The following is a 22,290-nucleotide window of genomic DNA, read 5'->3' as shown; positions in this document are numbered from 1 at the left end:
AATGTTCACTGTTACTCCTAGCGTGCTGTGTTAGAAAAATCAGGGCAGATGCAAACAGCAAAAACCAGCATATACCAGCAGACAGATCTGAGGAATGATTAATTCTTAGTTTCTCAATTCAAATAATACAAGCTCTACCTCTCACTGAAATGTTCTCTGTGTATCGATGGCTGAAATCCACTACCTGATTCACTAAGTGAACACAGTGGTTAAGAAGCAATATTTGGCAACGAAGCAAATAAACACATAAACAGTCATTCTAATTCTCAGATCAATATTTAAATCTTTCTAAATGCAATGGTTTTGAGACTTCCCTGGTGACTCAGTAGTTAAGATTCTGTGCTTCCAACGCAGGGCACTCAGGTCAGAACCCTTGTTGGGGAACTAGGAACCCACATGTTGCACAGCGGGGCCAAAATAAATATATACAATGTGTTTTTTTTAATATGTATTCACTTGGCCGCACCAGGTCTTAGTTGCAGCATTTGGGATTAGTTCCCTGACCAGGGACAGAATCCATGCCCCCTGCACTGGGGGACACTGGACTACCAGAGAAATCCCCAAGGATTTTCATTTTGGTTTATACTAGCAGTTATGTGGAGAAGGCAATGGCACCCCACTCCAGTACTCTTGCCTGGAAAATCCCATGGATGGAGGAGCCTGGTAGGCTGCAGTCCATGGGGTCGCTAAGAGTCGGACACGACTGAGCAACTTCACTTTCACTTTTCACTTTCATGCATTGGAGAAGGAAATGGCAACCCACTCCAGTGTTCTTGCCTGGAGAATCCCAGGGACAGGGAGCCTGGTGGGCTGCTGTCTATGGGGTCACATAGTCGGACACGACTGAAGCGACTTAGCAGCAGCAGTAGCAGCAGTTATGTATTTGAAGAGTAGAAAACTATCTCCTTCACTAACACATCATTAGAGTCTAGAGTAATAACTGAAATAGTCATGGTAATGACTTCATCAAAAAACTGTAAGTTCAAGTAGATCATGATTAATGTCGACAGGCCATGGATTTTGTAGCCAGCTGGCCTGTTTCAAAAAAGATGACTCTGGATGCCAACAATCTAAACCTAGATTATACTCGGGTGTAAAAATACAATACTGTGAATAACGGAGTCTCTGTGTTGAGGGACAACAGAGCAGTAAATAGAAATTGTAAGCTACTGGCAAGGTCCCAAATGATGAGCAAAATGTTCTCCAAACACACCGTGCTTCTGAGGGCAAACACCTTGCCTACAGTCAGCACTGAGCTCCCAGTACCCGGCACTGGACCAGGACACAGGGATGCTGAAATCTGTAGAAAGACTAAAGGAGAAGGAGCCATGTCATCTGTGAGTGCGCAGAGCATCCAGAAAGCCTGTGGGGGTACATCAAGCCCTGCCATGTTCAGCACAGAACTCAGAGGAAATGTGGAAAAGAGACACACCAGTCCCCCAACATCCTGCAAACCACAACAACAGCCAGTGTGCAGTGTGGGGACAGCCCCGTCTTCACCATAATAAGCAAACGACAACTCCCACGGTGAAGAAAAACACACCATCACACCCTGAAAGCGAACAAGTGCTTAAGTGAAACCTTACAGAAATGCTACTCCTGGGAAAACACAACAAGGTGAGGACCAAACATGTCTGCTGAGGAAGACACCCACCTGCAGTGTATCATCCACCAGGGTGAGTATGTACTGAACTGTCTGCTCTTTGGAAATATGAGTCATCAGATTTATAAATGTCTTAGCACACTAAAAAAAAAAAAAAGGAAATGAACATTAATCACTGTTTTCAACTGCAGATACAATGCTCTAATGGAATTTCAGTGAAATATTATTCTCTTGCCTAAATGAGGACGCAGTTATAGAAAATGCATTCTTTCACACATATGTGACCAAGGAGGGCCGTACTCACATCAGATTTTTTATAATTTCTAATCACATCAAATGTTTACTATTTTAAAACAGACAGACCTAGCCATCATCAATGCTTGATACCATAAAGAAGAAGTTACATAGACAATCTAATTTAAAATTTTTGTTTTGATGTTTGGGTTTTTTTGGTCTTTTGGGAAGGCTTATGCATTTATGGGGAAGCAGAATACCAAAGCAGTAAAAGTACAGGAATTCAGTTCAGGTGCTGCAATCAGAAGTTTCCATCCTACAATTTAATAACTGAGTCACGATCGCTCTAGAATTCAACAAGACTGGCACTCATTACATGCCTCCTCCCACACTTCCCAGGATTGTACATTTGGGCTAGCCTGTACGACAGATCCTTCAGGCCATCAGGGCCCCATATCAGAAAATCTGATGGGTGGCAGAGTTAGATGTTGTTCTAGTGAGAATACAGAGTAGACAAAGAATTTTCTTTAAAAAAAAAATGTTAAGCAACTTGGAAAATACTGTATACTTTGAAACAGTAATTTCCATGCCAGGAATCTACTCTATTTAAAAAAAAAGTTTCAGAAAATGCCGGAAAGGATGGAGGAACATATACACAGTATGACATTTTTTCTAAAATTAACAAAGAAAACTAGAAATCACTCAAATGCCTTCCAATAAAAGAGAATTTTTAGTAAAACTATGACACCTGCTTAAGAGGAATGTCAAAGAATCACTGAGAAAATCTCTAGAATGTCTAATGACCCAGGGCAGGGCTCGTGGTCTGCTATCTGTACCAATCACCTGACTGCCTTCAGTCTGAAGCATCTCCTGCTTCTCCTCAGGACTTCTTTTCATCTCAAATCTTTGAATGAACTCGCAGTCTTCAGAAGAAATCATCTGCCCCCTAGAAAGAGAGAAGGAGGTTTCTGTTCAGTAAGGACTGAAGGGTCCCTATGAGCTAGCGATACAGAATGCTTCTCTCCTCTCTCTGAGAGCACTGACCCCAGGCCCAGCACCCACAGACCTGTCTTCAGAGCTTAGCTGTACCACCTCCTGCTCAGGGGCCTCCCAGGACCTGAGCTCACTGACCCACAGGATGCAAACAAGAACCACATTGTCTTTAAGGGGCTGGACTGAAGATGAAACAATTCACATGAGGTGGTCAGCACAGGCCTGGTCCCCCGAAACTCGGTAAAATACCACCTCTGGGCACTAGCCAGGTCTCAGCCTGTCCCCACCCAAGCCAACCTAACAGGTCAGCAGCTCTGGCCCCTTCTGTGACAGCCAGCCCAGTCAGGCAGTCCTGACAATTCTTCCTCCTGACCTCACTCTGCTCCCCACTTCCCTGCCTCTCGGGGGGCTCAGTCCCCTGGCCACAGCCCAGCAGGCTTCTGGCTTCCAATCACACCCTCTTCCATGCCCCTCGGGGGTGGCTCAGCCCCATGGGCACAACCCAATGGGCTTCCTGCTTCCAATTCCACCCTCCTCCACGCCCCTCTGACCCTGCAGTTCTGTCAAGGGCACATCTGACTGCACATTTACTCCTTTCACCTGGTCAAATTATGAATCTAAACGGCAGTTCTACCTAGCACCTAGGCAAAGGCTTTTAACAAAAGTCCTTTTTAAGTCAGTTGACAAATTAAAACCTTTATGAGGGGCTTCCCTGGTGATCTAGTGGTAGAGAATCCACCTGCCAATGCAGGGGACACCAGTTCGATCCCTGGTCCAGGAAGATCCCACACGACACAAGGCAGCTAAGTCCGTGCACAACTGCTGAGCCCCCACACTCTACAGCCCATGTTCCATAATAAGAGAAGCCACTGCAATGAGAAGCCCGTGTGCTGTAACTAGAGAGTAGCCCCTGCTGGATGCAAGCCAAGCGATAAAGACCAAGCACAGCCAAAAATAAATACATATATTAAAAAAAAAAATTTTAAGCACTGTGAGCAGCACAGCCTGTCCACTGGAGCCCCAAGCTGTTTCCATCACACTAAGCTGGGTGACAGCTAACAGTTCTGAGGAGGAAGTGTTTTCTTCCACATTTGTTAGGCTTTTTCCAGTGTTCCTCTCACAGAAGCATGACCATGAAGAAGGCCGAAGCACAGGCACATGACAGCCCTGATTCACTGCAAACCAGCACTTACTGCAGGTAGGACTGCCAGTTCACTTTGTTCGCACGGACTTCCGCAGCCTTGGCGGCAATGATGTTGGTGGGAACAGCAGCATCCACAGCGCCCCGAATATCCATCTTGGTCATCTAAACTTCTGATCTTGACTGTTCTTCTACCGATCTTCAATTTGCATGCAAGGCAAAACCAGAATACAAGGTGTGATTGTTTTTTAACAACTGCTACTATTATCATCAATAGCATCATTATCACCATAATCTCTAGGAGCATTTATCTCAAACATTAAAAAGCCTGAACAGGTCCGCTGGGGCTCCTTCAGACGGTAGAATCTGGCTGGCAGAAGTGGGGCTCTCCCTCGGCCTCTGTACCAGTGTGGCAGCAGAATCTCTGGACGTCCTAACTGAGAAAACTTCAGAATTTTTAGTTCACTCATTTCGAGTTCTCAAGTTGCCAAGAGCAAGTCAAAAACAATTCTGGTGAAAATGGTGAGCCAAGCTGGAACAGGTTTTTCCTTCAACACTAAGAGAAGCCAACTATGGGAGAAACTGACTCTACTCCATTATGATCCAGTAGTGAAAAAAAAAGTCCTCTTTGTGGAACAGAAAAAAATACGCTCCCTCTAAACAATGGATTGAAAATGAATTTGATTTATAAATGAGAAGATCGAGGGCGGGATACTGATTCAGAAATTCTGCAGTGTGTAATAAAAGAAGAGGAAATGGCATGGAATTACTGCCTCCTGTGATTTGAAGGCCATTGTGAAGGAAAACAATGCAGTGAAAACAAGTTCTTCATATTAGGCCATATACCATTACATCACATTTATTTATCTTTCTGGATATTTTTATAGCCCTTAATAAAATATATTAAAATAAAAATAAAAAGCCTAAACATTAACATCATTAATATTTCAAATCTTGTCCAGTTATGCACTACTCCATAAAAGTGTTCTCTATAGGTTTTCACTTTTCCAGGAAATGTTTTCCATTTGTTGGCACTAATACCGCAGTAAGATTTTAAAAGTAATCATAAGATATTGGGCTTCCCTCCTGGCTCAGATGGTAAAGAATCTGCCTGCAATACGCAAAACCTATCCCTGGGTTGGGAAGATGCCCTGGAGAAGGGAAAGGCTACCCACTCCAGTACTCTAGCCTGGAGAATTCCATGGACTGTATAGTCCATGGGGTCACAAAAAGTCGGATAGGACTGAGCGCCTTTCACTTTCATAAGATACTGAATTCAGAAATCATACTTACTAGAATAGGCTTACAAGATAAGAAAGTATGTTAAACGTATACAGTTGCTGCTGCTGCTGCTAAGTCGCTTAAGTTGTGTCTGACTCTGTGCAACCCCATGGGCTGCAGCCCACCAGGGTCCTCTGTCCATGGGATTTTCCAGGCAAGAGTACTAGAGTGGGGTGCCATTGCCTTCTCCAATATACGGTTGAGATAGACGTAAAAATAAGAACTTGCATAATATAGATAGAACCAACTATTTTCTTTACATTTACTAAGCACCATTTTAAAGTGACATGAAAAATCTACATGTCTTTTTATAACTTTATTCAAATTAAAACATTCAAAATGGGAATGTAAGATCTCTTAGAAGGCAGAGCTTTCTTTTTTCAATCAAAATAGCAGTTTCAAAATCAATATTGAGAGAATTTTTTGAAACAGAGATTACATTTTAGGCTCAGTCAACAATGGGAGACGGATCTGATAATATGAATGCACAAAAATGGGTTTTAAGTAATTCTCACTCCTAAACTTAAAGATAAAAGCTTAAGCCTGCTTGTATCACGACAAAAAATATAAGATCCAGTTTACAAAATAAAAGCTCACAGTTAGTTATGACCAAAACCAAGCTAAAACCACAACCCAAATTCTTCTCCAGGGTCCCAATGACCTTAAGTCAGTCTGGAAGGAATCTCTACATCTGAGGATTTGCTGTCTAAACAAACAGAGGCATTGCGGACCGGCCGGGGCCAAGCATAAACAGGCTCCGCCCGGGCCAAACTGGGACCGCGGAATCGAGCCGGCCCAGCCTCGGCGGGCCCTCCCGCGGCGGGCGACGGTGCCTGCGGGCGGGCGGTCACCTAGGCCCTGGACAACCCGAACCCCGCGCAGGCCACAGCCGAGGCCCCGACCCGGGGAAAGCACCTCTCGCCCGTCCACGCTCTACCCTGCCCTACCCTGCGGGGGAGGCTCTGCGGTTCCGCAAACGCCGCTGAGGCCGGGAAGGAAAGACACCTGGGAACCCGGGGCCGAAGGCGCCTGGGCAGAGGAGGAAGCCAGCGCGCGCCAGGGACGCGGAGAAACCGCAGGCTCGCAGGGCCGGGGCCGCAGCCGGAACGACCCGAGAGCAGCCTCACCCCGCGAACCGCGGGACCCCCGGACGCACCCAAAAGAAGCAGGAGGACGCGGCGGTCCGGGCGCCGAGTCACAGCCGAGTCGGGGATCCTCCCGGTCCGGAGGACTGGAAGGCGGAGGCGGCGGCGGGGGCGGTCCCGCACAGAGGAGACGTTGAGGGCGGAATAGGCTGGAGGAACCCGGAGCGGCAGCGGCGGGATGACAGGAGCGCCGGTCACGTGAGCCGGGGCACGTGACCGCGCGGAAGGTGGAAGCCGGGAGGGCCCAAAACGGCTCCCGGAGCGCCCTTCGCCTACAAGGCATGCAGGGACTCTCCCCACCCGGACACCCGGCGGTCCCCGGGACAGCCGGGGGCCGCCAGAAGCGAAGAACGGGGCCAAAGCTTATTGATCATTATCGTAACCGTCATTCCGAAAAGGTTAATTTAGAGCTTTGAAGTCGGTTAACTTTCACTTGGATTTGACAAATCAGCGAATCAGGCTGATTTGACAAATCAGCGAATCTTAAAACGAGTCTCAGTTATGAAGCATATGCTGAGACATAGATCCCAAATGTCAGATTTTTACTGCATTCTCAGAGTTGGGCAACCATCACTGCAGTCAGTGTTGTAACATTCTCATCGCCCCAAAGAGAAACCTCTTACTCTTTAGCCATCATTCTCCATCTCTCCCCAAACCTTCTTGCCCTAGGCAGCTGCTCCTCTATGTATCTAAGGACTGGCCGATTCTGGACATCTTAGGAGTGGCATTATACAACATGTGATATTTTGTGATTGGCTTCTCTCACTTCATATATGTTCAAGGCTCATTCGTGTGTCAGTACATATCAGTACTTCATTCCTTTTTACAGATGAATAAATATTCCATTGTGCGGGTATACCTTTGTCTATCTTTCACTAGTTAATGGGCATGTGGGTTGATTTACAGTACTGGACACTTGCATGCAAGTGTTTGGTAAACACGTTTCACTTCTCTGGCTTCAGCGGATATCTACAAGGGAACTGCTACATTGAATGGTAACCCTGTTTTCCAAAGGGAAGGTATCACTTTACACTCCCCCCAGCAGTGTGTGAGGGTGCCAGTGCTTGACATCCTCACTAAAGCTTGTCATTGTCTGTCTTTTTGATTAAAGCCTACCTACTGGTATCTCCTTGGTGATTTTGACTTGGATGTCCCCAGTTGCTAAAGATGGTGAGCATCTTTTCATATGTTTTTTGGCCATTTGCATGTCTTCTTTTGAGAAACGTCTATTTACAAATTCACCCATTTCTAGTTGTTTTTTTAAGAGCTCTTTATATATTCTGGATATAAGTCCCTTATTATGTATGTATGATTTGCCATATTTTACCCTATTTTGTGGGTATCTTTTCACTCTTTTGATGATGTCCTTTGAAAAACAAAAGGTTTTCATTTTGATGAAATCCAGTTTGCCTGTTTTTTCTTTTGTCACTTGCACTTTTGATATTATGTCTAAGAAGGCTTTGCCTAATCTGAGATCACAAATATTTTCTCCTAAGTTTTCTTTTAAAAGTTTTATAGTCTTAACTCTTAAATTTGGGTCTATGATTCATTTCGAGTTAATTTTTTAACATGATGTGAGGTCCAACTTATGTTAGTTTTATATATCCATTTTGGGGGCCTGGGACTATGTTATGAAAGGAAGTTTCTTCAGTTCATAGTCCCCAGCAATGCATACCTGGGGTCCTTACCTCTGTACCCCTCCAGACCCAGCAGAAGCTACCTGGGCCTTAGATACCTTTGACCAAGGATCAAACCCAGGCCCCCTGCAGTGGAAGCGCAGAGACTTAACCACTGGACCACCAGGAAAAGTCCAATAATCTGATATTTATAAAGCACTTTACAAAAAGGAAGTATGATGTAGAAGCCAAGTTTTGACTTTATGGCTAGATGACTATCACATAAGGAAATGACTTCAATTAATGCTGTGCTGTGCTGTGCTTAGTCGCTCAGTCGTGTCCAACTCTTTGTGACCCCATGGACAGTAGCCCACTAGGTTCTTCTGTCCATGGGAATTCTCCAGAAAGAACACTGGAGTGGTTTTCCATGACTTCCTCCAGGGGATCTTCCCAAACTAGAGATCAAACCCAGGTCTTCTGCACTGCAAGTGGATTCTTTACCATCTGAGCCACCAGGGAAGTCCTCAATTAATTCTACATGACATACATAAAAAGTGATAATCCTTGAAGTGAAGTGTGGTTATGAGTGTAGCAAGCATTTCCAGCCACAAAGCTGACTGCTACTAGAAGGACCTTTTAAGAGACCGAGATAAAGTGGCTCCTCTGCCTCTCGAGAGTATGGTCCAAATTTTTCACATATCACACACTACAAACGCAGAATATTACCACATGATCTATTTCCTTTATCATGATATACTAAGCAATATATCACTTGAATCATTTCTTTCAGTTTGGATCTAGCATTAAATTTGAATTAGGAGTATGTTGCTACCTGTAGAGATGAAGAGCCTGGTAGGCTACAATCCATGGAGTCACAAAGAGTCAGACACAACTGAGCAACTTCACTTTCACTTCACTTGCAACCTGTAGAGGGCAGTCAGAACATACGTAGACTCTCAAAATCAGAGGCTCATCCTGGAATAGAGCCCACGGACCGTGGATAAACTGCTGACCCACAACACAGATAATCCTCTTGCTTTGACGGATGCGACTTTACAGGGAGGCCCCCAGCAGACTAAGCGATGGCCCAGCACCAGCCAAAGGAAGAGAAATAGAGTGGACCCTGGGCTGGTATTGTTAAAATCAAGCTACAGGACTCGTTTGAGGCTTTATTGTAAAAACATGCCCAGGCTTTCCCAAGACAACCAACGGGGCCACCAGAAACATTTCTCCAGACCATTGAGGCGGATACGATTTCTGCCTCCGCCATGGACTGAGGCATATAATGTGAACGTTCACCAAACCGTGGAAAATGAAGGATGTGCCACAGCCACGCACAATGTCAAGGTAAGACCATCTCCCCAGTCCGTGACCCTTCTTGGCAAGGAAAGGGTTTATCCAGAAAGAATATAAAACCATAAGCAAGCTTTAGTGTCAGCGCTCACTTTACGTTATTGATGATTTATCAAAAAGGCTTCCAAACTAAACCCAAGAGAAAAACTAGAACTTTGATAACAACCTGATTCATGCAGTTTTCTCCAACCTAAACAGCTTCCCTTTACAACGGCAAATGACTACATTTTGTTTGTTTGTTTCAGGAAGTATTGTCTTAAAAAGCAGAAAACCTAGACATAGATTTCTATGGCTATTATCAGTGCTTAGATATTCTGACATACAAGTTATATCCCATGTAGTAATGAAAAAAATATGGGCTTCCCTCATGGCTCAGTCAGTAGAGAGTCCACCTGCAATGCAGGAGATGTAAGATACCCGGGTTCAGTCCCTGGGTTGGGAAGATACCCTGGAGAAAGAAACCGCAACCCACTCTAGCATTGTTGCCTGGAAACTCCCATCGACAGAGGAGCCTGGCAGGCTACAGTCCACGAGGTTGCAAGAGTTGGACACAACTGAGTGACTAAAACGCCACCAATGAAAAAGTGTAGATTGCTTTCCACCAAAATTGCTTGAGGGAAAAAAAAAATTTGGTAAAACTAATAGGCATGAAAGACCATTTAGGAACTAAGGGTGTTTTTCCTAAAGTCATAGTTTCCTAGCTGAATTTCTTAAGCATGAATTTCTATCACTAGACAACGTGATTTCCCCAAAGAGTAATCATTTTCCTACTTAGCGTTGTGTGTATCTTTGCAGATAGTACATTTTAAGACTGTCAATCCTCTTAACTATTAATAGAAGCACCTCTTAAAAGGCTATTTGGTGTGGAGGGGGATGGACATATGTCAATGCCTGTGACGAATAATGATCAGAGCTCAGAAGTAAATGCTGATAAATTCTACAACTGAAGACCTGTCCAGATTCTGCAGCACTAGAAACTGTGCCTGTGCCTTGGCTCATATCCTCACAATAATCATGTATTTGCAGATTCTAATTATCCAGATCTGCCCTTTCCCCAAAGATTTTTGTTTTATCTTTTGACTGCACCATACAGCATATGGGATCTAGGTTCCCAGACCAGGAATGGAACCCAGGCCCCCCACATTGGTAGCATGGAGTGCTAACCATTGGAAAACCAAGGAAGTTCCTCCCCGGTGTTATTTTAACCAACTGGTACAAGGAGAAGTTGTTTGTTTGTTTGTTAAGTCATTGGGAAGCTTTTTCAATAGGAAGGTAGTTGATTTCAGTGGTACAATAGGAAGGTACACTTAATTTCAGTGGTTACACGAACCTCCACATGTGTTAAAATTGCATAGAACTACACTCACCTGTAGGGCTTCCCATGTGACTCAGTGGTAAAGAATTCACCTGCCAATGCAGGAGATGCGGGTTCCATTCCTGGGTCAGGAAGATCCTCTGGAGAAGAAAATGGCAACCCCTCCCCACCACACGCACACACGAGTGCATACAAACTTATGAAATCTGAATGAGCTCTTAGAATTGTACCAATGTGTCTCCTAGCTTTGATGTTGTACAATTTATGAAGTTTCCATTGGGTGGAACTGCGTGAAAAGTGTGCGGAACCACTGTGTGTACATTCTTTTGTGAAACTTCCAGTGAATCTATAATAATTTCAGAATTAAATGTGTAAAAAAAAAAAAGCCTTCCAAAGGCAGGTTAGACTGAAAATAACAATTCATTTGTGTTGCATAAATGTGTTGTCTATTGTGGTTCTTCTTGTTGTTCTTTTTTATTTGGATTCTTAACCCATTTCATTAGGTCAGAAATACTGAGGTGGTCAAACCTATTTTAGAGATGAGAAAGCATGTTTGTAAAAACCACTGTTACATGTGTGCAGTCAGCTAAGTGGTGATTAGAACCCAGGTTTTTTCTGACACTGACTTCGTTACTAAGTCGATAGATTCTGGCTGTGCTTTAGAAGCAGGCTGTAATTTCTCAGGCTGGAAGCCAGCATCCTCAGTAGTGATTTATCTGTGCATTCTCCCCAAAGAGCCCAACAAAACTGCTAATTTACTACAAAATAAATTAACATCTTTCCACCTACACATGTACACAGACAGACACACACTTACGAACTGGCTTCATCGGGTTTAGTTTTTCTCCACCAGGATTTCTGCTTCCTTCCATTCAGAGCACAGAGACCGAGTGGGAGATGGGGTGCTCCCTGGACCGGGCACTCTTTTTAGTGATAAAAGTGAGAGAGAGGAAACTTTACAGCCACGCTGGTGAGCAGTTATCTACCCATCCATCTGTCAATACAGATAGATGCATACACATGTGTGCATTCTTTCCCAGTAATAAAAGTGATCAGAGCTTAGACCAGAAAATTTTCTACATAAAATTATTTTCAACGTCATTTTAATTGCTGTCCCTCTGAGAGTGCAGACTTTTAGGTGCTCTCCTGGTCCAGGTGTGTGACCCCTTGAGAAGCCCATCAAAGCCCTTACTGTGAGACATTACACACTGAAAGGGGAGAGAAACTCCAAGGCCCCCAAAGGTACCTACCAAGACAAGGGAGCTTTTTATGGCAAATGCAGGGAGCAGAAAGAAGAAAGGAAAAATCTCTTAGCAAGAAAGGAACTATGCTTCCAATATCCAGCACCATATACATATACATGGGTGTATTCAGAAGACAAAGTTATCCTGTCCTGTCTCCAGTTGTGAAAGAGCGAGTTCCCCAAGGACAGAGTTGGTTCTTACCTTTGTGAAGGCCCTCTGAAAAGAATTCTGTAGTAATTAACAACTGAGAGGCTCACAAACTTGCCTAAGGAAAGGCTCATCTGGAAGTCTGTCGTGCTCCATCCTTGGCGAGCAATCCTCAGGTCCCCCTGCAGGTGATTCCAGGTGAGCAGGAGGAGGGTTCCCCAGGCTCCGGACCCAGGGACTCTGAGTTCTCAGTGACCATAGCTACATTGTCTTCCTTTTATGGGGACCATAACAAAGTCCGTGGTGTCGTCCTTAGAAACATGTAAAGAGTTCTCCTGCTGCTCAGTTTCTGGCTCACAGAAGCCAGGTCAGTGGTGTGGCATTAAGAGCAAAACTATGGGGATCTTCCCTGGTGGCTCAGTGGTAAAGAATCCCCCTGCAATGCAGGAGATGCAGGTTCAATCCCTGGATTGGGACGATCCCCGAGAAAAGGGAATGGCTACCCACTCCAGTATTCATGCCTGGAGAATCCCATGGACAGAGGAGCCCGGTGGCCTACAGTGCATAGAGTCACAAAGAGTCGGGCACAACTGAGTGACTTTCACTTTCAAGAGCAAAACTGTTGGGGACTTCTCTAGCAGTCCAGTGGTTAAGACTCCTTGCTCCCAAAGCTGGGGGCTCAAGTTCAACCTCTGGTCAGAGAACTAAGATCCCACATGGTGCATGGTGCTGCAAAAAAAAAAAAAAAAAAAAAGAGCAAAACTATTTTCAGCCTGTCAAAAAGAGTAGTGTTATCACCCTAGAGTTTTAGATAGTTAATCTGGACTCTATCTTAACTTGATGAAGCATCTAAGATACCAGCTAATGCCTTTCACCGTAATCGATGAAATAGTGATCAATTTTCAATTTCAAAGTGAATGGCTGGGAAGGGGTATAAATTAGGAGTCTGGGATTAACAAATATACACCTAGCACAGGGAACTCTACTCAATATCTTGTAATAACTTACAGTGGAAAAGAATCTGAAAAAGAATATATATACATATATACAGAACTGAATCACTTTGCTATACACCTGAAACATTATATTGTATATCAACTGTATTTCAATTTTAAAAGAATGCACCTTTAAAATATACATATACATATATATATATAAATATATATATATATATAAATACTGGCATAAAAAATGTACAATTATAATCTGTACTTTTCAATTGACCTGAAAAAGTCAGTCCTCTGAGGTTAAAGAGTTGGGTCATTAACTGTTTTCCATTAATTATCATCAAGGAGGCTTCTGGGAAAATGCAATTCTCTCCTCCGCTGGGAATATCATGGAGAAGCCAACTGTTTGCTTCCTAAAACCCAATGTCAGCCTCTCCATTCTCCACAGTGGAAGTAAAGATTTTTCTACTCTGAAAATAATAGTGTACAAAAAAGACCCACATCAGTCCTATTCTTCAACATTTTAGATAAAAACTTTTAAATAAAGTTTTGGTCATGTTTACAATTTTTTTTTAATGCTTAAATAATTGTCTTTCAGAGTTTTACATTAAAGATTGGGTTTTCTTTGTTCTCCTCAAGGTTGAGAAGTATCAAAGAAAAGGGAGGAATTCTAACGGAGCAGGACACCCCCTCCCCACTGCCCCCAAATGTGGGGCTTTGGGAAGCAGAGACAGGCCTTCAGTCCTTCCCTCTGCTGTAGCTTCTCCCTGCATATAGCACATTTCCTGAGTTGTTTTGCAGATGTAAAAACCCTCCATCAAATGGAAGATGTTGACTACTTGAGGACTGTGAGCACACAGCCCCAGGCCTCCTGGAGCCTAAGGACTGATCTTGTGAGCCCGTGACCCGGTGACATCTCCTGTGACCTTACCATCAGCCCAATCAGAGAATCGCACACCAGCTCATCTCACACCCTGCCACCCAACACCTGCTCCCAGCAACCTGGCTTTTAAAAATGCTTTGCTGAAACCCTCCTGGGAGCTCAGGTCATGAGCTTTTCAGGGCATGAGCAACACATCTCCTTGCAGGACCCTGTAGTAAACCTTGCTCTGCTCCAAAAAAAAAAAAAAAATTGGGTTTTCCCACTGGGTTATATTTTAGTGGCAAACGTCTCCACTGGTGCCACCAGGTGGCTTGTTTTAGCAAAGGTAGACAGCATTTTAACAGGTTTCTTCGCTCCTCTGAAGTTTTTTCTGAATGAGAATCAAGAGTGTATTGCATTATGTAGCTTTCTAACTTAGCCTGAGTTTGCTTTTGTTCTTGAGAATGTAAACCTAGAGTTTCTGAGCACATGAATAAATGACAGTGATTCTAAAATCAATGGCTTTGTAGGGCTTCCTGTCTTTACCCATCACACCAGACTCAGGGCACAAGATAAGAAGCCTCTTATTCCTTGGTGTCTCAGGATTCTCAAACATGTCTTCACTTCCCGGGTGCTGTGATAGAAGCCACACAGGGCTTCTCTGCAGGCTGGGAGGCATCGTAGCCTGGAGTTAGAAACTTTACAGAATGGCTTTATAATTACTGCATTTAAAATGACTGAAGAAAGTAATTTTAAAATGTAGCAACTCTTTTGAAAGATAATAGTTTAAACCTTGGAATATATTCAGATATTCAAGAGTAAAACCCAAATTGCAGACTATGTAATTTAACTTGACATTAGTGATGTAACCAAATATGTTTTTCCAAAGGAATATATTTTGCTTATGTGAGGCTGAATTTTCAGCATTAAAAATCACCAGGATTTATTCTCAAGTAGGGCTTCCTAGTGGCTCAGCAGTAAAGAATACCCCTGTAGGGCTTCCTAGTGGCTCAGCAGTAAAGAATACGCCTGCCAATGCAGGAGATGCAAGTTCAATACCTGAATCGGGAAGGTCCCCTGGAGAAGGAAATAGCAACCCACTCCAGTATTCTTTCCTGGAGAATCCCACAGACAGAGGAACATGACAGGCTACAGTCCATAGGGTCGCAAAGAATCAGACATGATGGAGCATAGCAACACAGCAGTTCTCAAATAAGAGACAATTTCAAGAACTATTATTCAAAAACAGACTGAGGAATGATTTAAATATCATAAGTCTAGTCTCAACATGTGTTTGCAGCTGCCTGTTCAGATTGCACCTGACTGGAGGATAAAAGGAAATGGCAGGAGCTGGCAGCTCAGGAACCTGACCCCAGGGGTCTGTGGAAGAGTCTGCTCGCCACGTCCTCACTGCCAGTTCCCAGGAGTCGAGTCCAGTGGGGTCTGGTACCCACCCCTGGATCAAGCCGGTCCTGGCAGTCCTGTCGGCTGTGAGACAACCTTAAACAGTTGTCCAGCACACATTTGGAGCGACTGTAACTTTGAACCAGTGTGTGGCCTTCCCAGGACACCCAGGTACTCGAAGGAGACAGACTTGCTTTCAGTGTTTGAGTTCTAGCATCTTTCTGTCCATTGTGTGTGCTCAGTCGTGTCCTACTCTTTGTGACTCCATCAGCTGTCACCTGTCAGGCTCCTCTGCCCATGGAATATCCCAGGCAAGAGTACTGGAGTGGATGGTGAAGGCTTCATGTGACCCTCTCTGCTGTCTTGAGTCAGACCAGATGGATCCAGTGTGGGTCACCTAACCACCCAGATTCACGGAGACATGACTGTTTTTACCTCTAAGTTATCAGGAAAGGTTGCTGGAGGTGATGTTAAAAAAAAAATAGTTGAGCAAAATAGGACCACATGGAATGAATAAAACATTAGATCAGATCAGATCAGTAGCTCAGTCGTGTCCGACTCTTTGCGACCCCATGAATCACAGCACGCCAGGCCTCCCTGTCCATCACCAACTCCCGGAGTTCACTCAGACTCACGTCCATCGAGTTGGTGATGCCATCCAGCCATCTCATCCTCTGTCGTCCCCTTCTCCTCCTGCCCCCAATCCCTCCCAGCATCAGGGTCTTTTCCAGTGAGTCAACTCTTCTCATGAGGTGGCCAAAGTACTGGAGTTTCAGCTTTAGCATCAGTCCTTCCAAAGAACACCCAGGGCTGATCTCCTTCAGAATGGACTGGTTGGATCTCCTTGCAGTCCAAGGGACTCTCAAGAGTCTTCTCCAACACCACAGTTCAAAAGCATCAATTCTTCAGCGCTCAGCCTTCTTCACAGTCCAACTCTCACATCCATATATGACCACAGGAAAAACCATAGCCTTGACTAGACGGACCTTTGTTGGCAAAGTAATGTCTCTGCTTTTCAATATGCTATCTAGGTTGGTCATAACTTTTCTTCCAAGGAGTAAGCGTCTTTTAATTTCATGGCTGCAATAACCATCTGCAGTGATTTTGGAGCCCAGAAAAATAAAGTCTGACACTGTTTCCACTGTTTCCCCATCTATTTCCCATGAAGTGATGGGACCAGATGCCATGATCTTCGTTTTCTGAATGTTGAGCTTTAAGCCAACTTTTTCACTCTCCACTTTCACTTTCATCAAGAGGCTTTTTAGTTCCTCTTCACTTTCTGCCATAAGGGTGGTGTCATCTGCATATCTGAGGTTATTGATATTTCTCCCAGCAATCTTGATGCCAGTTTGTGTTTCTTCCAGTCCAGGGTTTCTCATGATGTACTCTGCATATAAGTTAAATAAGCAGGGTGACAATATACAGCCTTGACGAACTCCTTTTCCTATTTGGAACCAGTCTGTTGTTCCATGTCCAGTTCTAACTGTTGCTTCCTGACCTGCATACAAATTTCTCAAGAGGCAGATCAGGTGGTCTGGTATTCCCATCTCTTTCAGAATTTTCCACAGAAAGAAATGGTCCAAGCATCTGATATTAGCAATTTCACACCACCTTTCCCAATTGTGTAGTAAGTCTACTCTCTCTGCCTCTGCAACCTGCGTATAGGTAAGTCTTTTGTCTGTGACCGTTTGCCGGGAAAGCCGTGTGTTGTGAAGGAGATTTTTTTTTTTTTAAGTTTTCAGTGGAAAGCTCAGAGTGTTGCCATCTGCGCCATCGTAGGAGGATATGTACTTAATTACGTAGATGCTTTCAGGTAATTAAGTACATACGTGCAATTAAGTACATGCAGAACAAGTTTGCTGGATTATAAGCATATTAATCAGGAACTAAGAGCCATGTCCTAACACTGCCTTTTTTCTGTTCTTGTCTTTTCCTAAAAATAGCTGCAAACTGTTTTTAACAACTCAATAGTGTCATCAAGGTCTCCCCTTTCCCAGAGTTCCAGCCCCAGACCTGTCCACCATGTTTTGGCCCCTGGGGAAGCCCAGGCTTTGGGGGGCCCCTCTTCACCCCTCCTGAATCCTGATAACACAGAGGGAGGCAGATGAGGAGGGGAGGACATGAGGGAAGGAAGCTAAGAAGGTCTCCCAGGCGCCACGGCCATTAGCCTGCACCAACCCCTCACCTCAAACCTTCCCCAACACCCCCAGTCACACCTGGGGCACCTCATCCTCTCACTCTGGCCTGACTTCTCCCATTAGGAAAGAAAATAAAGTTCAAGTTCATTTGGTGCTTAGATGTGTTGTTGTTGTTCAGTTGCTAAGTCGTGTCCAACCCTTTGCGACCCCATGGCCTGCAGCATGCCAGGCTCCCTGTCCTTCACTATCTCCTGGAGTTTGCTCATCTAAGTTTACTTAGATATGAATGAACTAATATATTGTTCCCATCACAAAATGTGCATGGACTGCTAATATTAGGTCCACAAGTGTGGAGCCCCAGTAGCATAATCTGGGGCAAATAAAACCTGAGCATGAGAGAGACCTGGTGTGTGTGGCTGTTTCTGGCGCCTCCCCTGAAGCCATGCTGCAGCCTGGTCCAGCCCCAAGCCCATCAGGCACCAGATTCTACCTCTGGTTACAAAGAAGCCGGCCGCCCTGCATCACCCCTTCACTTCAGAACCTCCTGTGTTCTGCGCAGTCTTGACCAAAGGCCAGGAGAACTCTGCTGGGCTCATCTGTCAGAAACAGGCTCTCTTTTTCCATGCTGCTGCTGCTAAGTCGCTTCAGTCGTGTCCAACTCTGTGCGACCCCATGAACTGCAGCCTACCAGGCTTCTCCGTCCCTGGGATTCTCCAGGCAAGAACACTGGAGTGGGTTGCCATTTCCTTCTCCAATGCATGAAAGTGGAAAGTGAAAGTGAAGTCGCTCAGTTGTGTCTGACTCTTAGCGACCCCATGGACTGCAGCCTACCAGGCTCCTCCATCCATGGGATTTTCCGGGCAACAGTACTGGAGTGGGGTGCCATTGCCTTCTCCCTCTTTTTCCATAAATGACATCAAAAAAGGGAAAAAATAGAGTGCCTTTGGATTGTAGGTAATCGTGGAAGCAGAAAACTGACTGCATTTTCAAATGCCTTCTTGCTGAGTCAGGATTCAGCACTCAGCTGCTCTCTTGGCACCCAGCCCTCCATCGCAGGCACAGATGCAGTGACCACACTGAGGATCCCAAGAGCAGGATGGCTCTGCTCTGTTTTGTAAAAGACCGAAGGGAGTGAGGAACGGTGAATGGCGGAAATTCAAGCGGTGCAGGATCTCAAGCTAGTGAAACTTGAGGCTCCAGTGTATTAATAACTAATTGGAGTCTGATAAATTGAAGACCTCTTTATCCCAGCTGCAGGTGTCCTGTTCTGTGCTTCCTGGCCAGGGCCAAGCTGCCACCAGAGTGAGGACCTAAAGCAGTGTCTTTGGAATGGCAAGAATTGGGTTTGAATTTAGGTCCAAGTTAGCTTTAATTCTCTGAGTTTTACCACCTATAAAATCAAGACAGTAATACCTGCCAGACAGAATTTCATTTGATTGGTTCTTTTTTTATCAGATACTTTGAATTTTAAAAAAACAGCCTGTACCCAAGGATCCAGGTTTCCTATTAGCCCTGTCATCCTGGTAAACTCCCCAGACCCACATGTTTGATTTGTAGCCCATTTGATGGACAGAGAAGCCCGGCAGACTACAGTCTATGGGGTCTCCAAGAGCTGGACACAACTGAGCACGCAGGCACACAGTCTCCAATAACCAGGTGTTAACCTGTTTATTTCCCCCTACAAAATGGGCTTCCACCTGCTGGGCACATTGTAAGTCAACACTGATTGGCTGATGGATTAGTTAATAGAATTGCATTATTGCTCTGCTTCCTGAGACCCTAATCAGAGATGTTTTCTCTTGACCTCTTTAACTTGTTGTTCAGCTGCTGTCGTGTCCGACCCTGTAACCCCATGGACTGCAGCATGCCAGATTTCCCTGTCCTTCACTGTCTCCTGGGGTTTGCTCAAACTCATGTCCTTTGATTCGGTGATGCCATCCAACCATCTCGCCCTCTGTCACCTCTTTCTCCTCTTGTCTTCAATCTTTCCCAGCATCCAAGTCTTTTCCAATGAATCGGCTCTTCACATCAGGTGAGGTCACTGTTAAAATCTTTCTTCAGCCAATGTCTCATGTCCCGAGGGAAATTAAAGATAGTTACAAATCCTGAATGGCCCCAAGATGTGTCATTTCAAATAGGTGCCAACCTCCAGCTTCCTCAAGAAAAACAGTCTTTTTAAAATGCCGGGTAAAGCCATCCAGTGAGTCCAACTGAAAGAAATCAGGGCCAGCTGACAAGTTCTCAGGCAGCCGGGCAGCCAGGCGGAGAGGGAGGGAGCCCGTGCAGCCTGAGTGAGGCTCACACAAAACCCGGTTCACAAGGAACCAGTGGGGAAGCACAAGCGCAAGCAGTCCTCCCGGCCGTCACAGACTGTGCACTTTGGATGGAACAATGGCTGCTTTTGTTCTTGCTGTCCTGTTTGTTGGCTTTCGTGTCCTCCGCTGTGACACTGGTGGATCTGGCCTGATCGATGGGGACAAATGAAGTGCAGGCTCTGGCTCGTGTTCCCCTCTGCATCAGGCCTTCTCCAAACACTCATTTCATAAACTCATATCCTTGAGGTGTGTGCAGGGAATTGGGACTGCTTCTATACTATTGTTTCTGGTCTTCTGCAATTTAAGAAGACGTGAGACATATCTGCAAGGAGATCCAACCAATCCATTCTAAAGGAGATCAGCCCTGGGTGTTCTTTGGAAGGAATGATGCTAAAGCAGAAACTCCAGTACTTTGGCCACCTCATGCGAAGAGTTGATTCATTGGAAAAGACCCTGATACTGGGAGGGATTGGGGGCAGGAGGAGAAGGGGATGACAGAGGATGAGATGGCTGGATGGCATCACTGACTCGATGGATGTGAGTTTGAGTGAACTCTGGGAGATGGTGATTCATGGGGCCACAAAGAGTCAGACATGACTGAGCGACTGAACTGAACTGAACTGAGACACGTCCTTGATAAGTTAAACACCATGTCTTTTGTAAGATCTTCTTGTTACAAAAAACGTCAAATATACCTAAAAGCAGAGAAAAATAGCATGATAAAACCCTAAGTGTCCATTCCCCATGGGCTTCCCAGGTGGCTCAGTGGTATAGAATTTGCTGGCAGTACAGGGGACATGGGTTCGATCCCTGGGTCGAGAAGATCCCCTGGAGGAGAAAATGGCAACCCACTCCAGTATACTTGCCAGGAGATTCCCATGAACAGAGAAGCCAGGCGGGCTACAGTCCATAGGGTCACAAAGAGTCAGACACGACTATAGCAACTTAGCGACTAAACAGCAACCCATTACCCAGCCTCCACAAGCCTCAAACTCAGGTCATGTCATTCCCAAGTTCATTCATTTGGGAAAAAATGTGGATACACATTCCATCCCAGGACGGCTTTAGGTTTTGGAGACACAGGTCTGAGTAAGGCACAGTTCTGACATACACTGGGGCTTGGAGACTCAGGGGAAATGAACAGTCAGTGTTACAACACAGGGCAGGAAGTGCTGTGGTCAGAGAAAGCAGACAGGCCGCTAACCCATCTTGGGCGAGATCCCAAGGAAATGGCATCTAAGGTGAGTGGGAGATGGCCCTTGGAGAGAAAAGGAGGCCTCCATGGGGAAAGGGGAGGGACTGCAGTAGAGGCAACAGTCTACACAAAGAACAGGAATGTGAATGAACAAGGGGATTTTAGGAACTGAAGGAATCTTAAAATAATTGGAACTTTGAGTATAAAAGAACAGTGAGAAACTTGGGTGAATCAGCAGAGTACCAATAAATCAGGAAAGGTCTTCTATGCCCCCACTGAGTCCTGCAGAGACACCAGGAGCCACTGAATGGTTAGATGGAGAGAGTAACATGATCACATTTGCCAGCAGAGAGATCACCCCTCATGCAAGGTGGGAGTGGATTAGACTGGACAGAAGCTCAGTGTAGATGCCAAGGTGGGACCTGTGAAGGAGGTAGCTGTACTTTAATTAATGAGCCGGGCAGTCCCATGGGGAATGCTGAAGTGCACAGTTGGGAGGACCTCAAGCTCTAGAGCTTCCTCTGTGGATTCTGCTCTGCATTTCCACTTAAAAAAAAAAAAATTGATGTGCACCATTTTTAAAATCATTACTGAATTTGTTACAATATTTCTTTTGCTTTATGTTTTAGTTTTTTGGCTCAGAGCCATGTGGAATCTTTTCTCCCAGACCAGGGATCAAATTCTCACCCCCTGCACTCTTAACCCCTCCACCACCAGAGAAGTCCCTGGGTCTCCACTATAAGGCAGGGCCAAGGTTTAGGTCTGGGGTTAGTGTTATGTGTGTTTAGGATTCAAATGACAACGGTATTGGAAACTTCATATACACATACACACTGGTCTGATATTTTGGCCACCTGATGCGAAGAGTCAACTCATTAGAAAAGACCCTGATGCTGGGAAAGATTGAGAGCAGGAGGAGGAGGGGGCGACAGAGGATGAGATGGTTGGATGGCATCACCGACTCGATGGACATGAGTTTGAGAAAACTCTGGAAAAATAGTAAAGGACAGGAAGCCTGGGGGTGCTGCAGTCCATGCGGTCACAAAGAGCTGGACATGACTTGGAGACTAAAAGAACAACAACAGCACAGTGAAGAAAGAGAACACTGCTGATCGTGAGCGTCTCTGTCACCTGCACCAGTCAAGCTTGCACTGGTCTCCACCAGCTCTTAGGGTTTTAACAAAAGAGTTTTTCATTTCTTGAAGTTACTGACATCAAATCTTGAAAAGTCTTGGGATTAAATATCACAACATAAATCCTTTTTTTAATTTATTTTTTTATCGAAGGGTAATTGCTTTACAGAATTTTATATAAATCCTTCTTGACCTGCTCCTTTATCTTCTTAAGAGAAACTTTA

The 22,290-nt window shown here is 44.9% G+C and overlaps 2 protein-coding genes across 6 annotated transcripts in view; one reads left to right on the top strand and one right to left on the bottom strand.

Annotated features, from left to right (window-relative positions):
* The window catches only part of ATP6V1H (ATPase H+ transporting V1 subunit H), a 72,674-nt gene that overhangs the window by 39,331 nt on the left and 11,053 nt on the right, over positions 1-22,290 (bottom strand). For 2 of the 5 annotated variants that reach the window (XM_006076988.3, XM_006076990.3), the window contains exons 1-4: positions 6,409-6,588; positions 4,024-4,170; positions 2,681-2,783; positions 1,655-1,744 (exon numbers count right to left, since the gene is read on the bottom strand). In XM_006076988.3, coding sequence (XP_006077050.1) covers positions 1,655-1,744; positions 2,681-2,783; positions 4,024-4,136 — 306 coding nt within the window. In that variant the 5' untranslated portion in view covers positions 4,137-4,170; positions 6,409-6,588. Of the gene's footprint in view, positions 1-1,654; positions 1,745-2,680; positions 2,784-4,023; positions 4,171-6,199; positions 6,347-6,379; positions 6,589-22,290 lie in introns of those variants that run through there. The other 3 variants (XM_044928761.1, XM_044928763.1, XM_044928762.1) reach the window with 3 other exon arrangements.
* RGS20 (regulator of G protein signaling 20) overlaps positions 9,005-22,290 on the top strand; it is a 50,588-nt gene continuing 37,302 nt past the window's right edge. The window contains exon 1 of the mRNA XM_044928764.1: positions 9,005-9,360. Coding sequence (XP_044784699.1) covers positions 9,196-9,360 — 165 coding nt within the window. The 5' untranslated portion in view covers positions 9,005-9,195. The remainder of the gene's footprint in view (positions 9,361-22,290) is intronic.

This window comes from Bubalus bubalis, chromosome 15, assembly GCF_019923935.1.
Source record: "Bubalus bubalis isolate 160015118507 breed Murrah chromosome 15, NDDB_SH_1, whole genome shotgun sequence".
In the NCBI taxonomy this organism is placed as follows: Eukaryota; Metazoa; Chordata; class Mammalia; order Artiodactyla; family Bovidae; genus Bubalus; species Bubalus bubalis.
The sequence above is the reverse complement of the archived record's forward strand: the minus strand, read 5'-3'. Positions and strand labels throughout refer to the sequence as shown.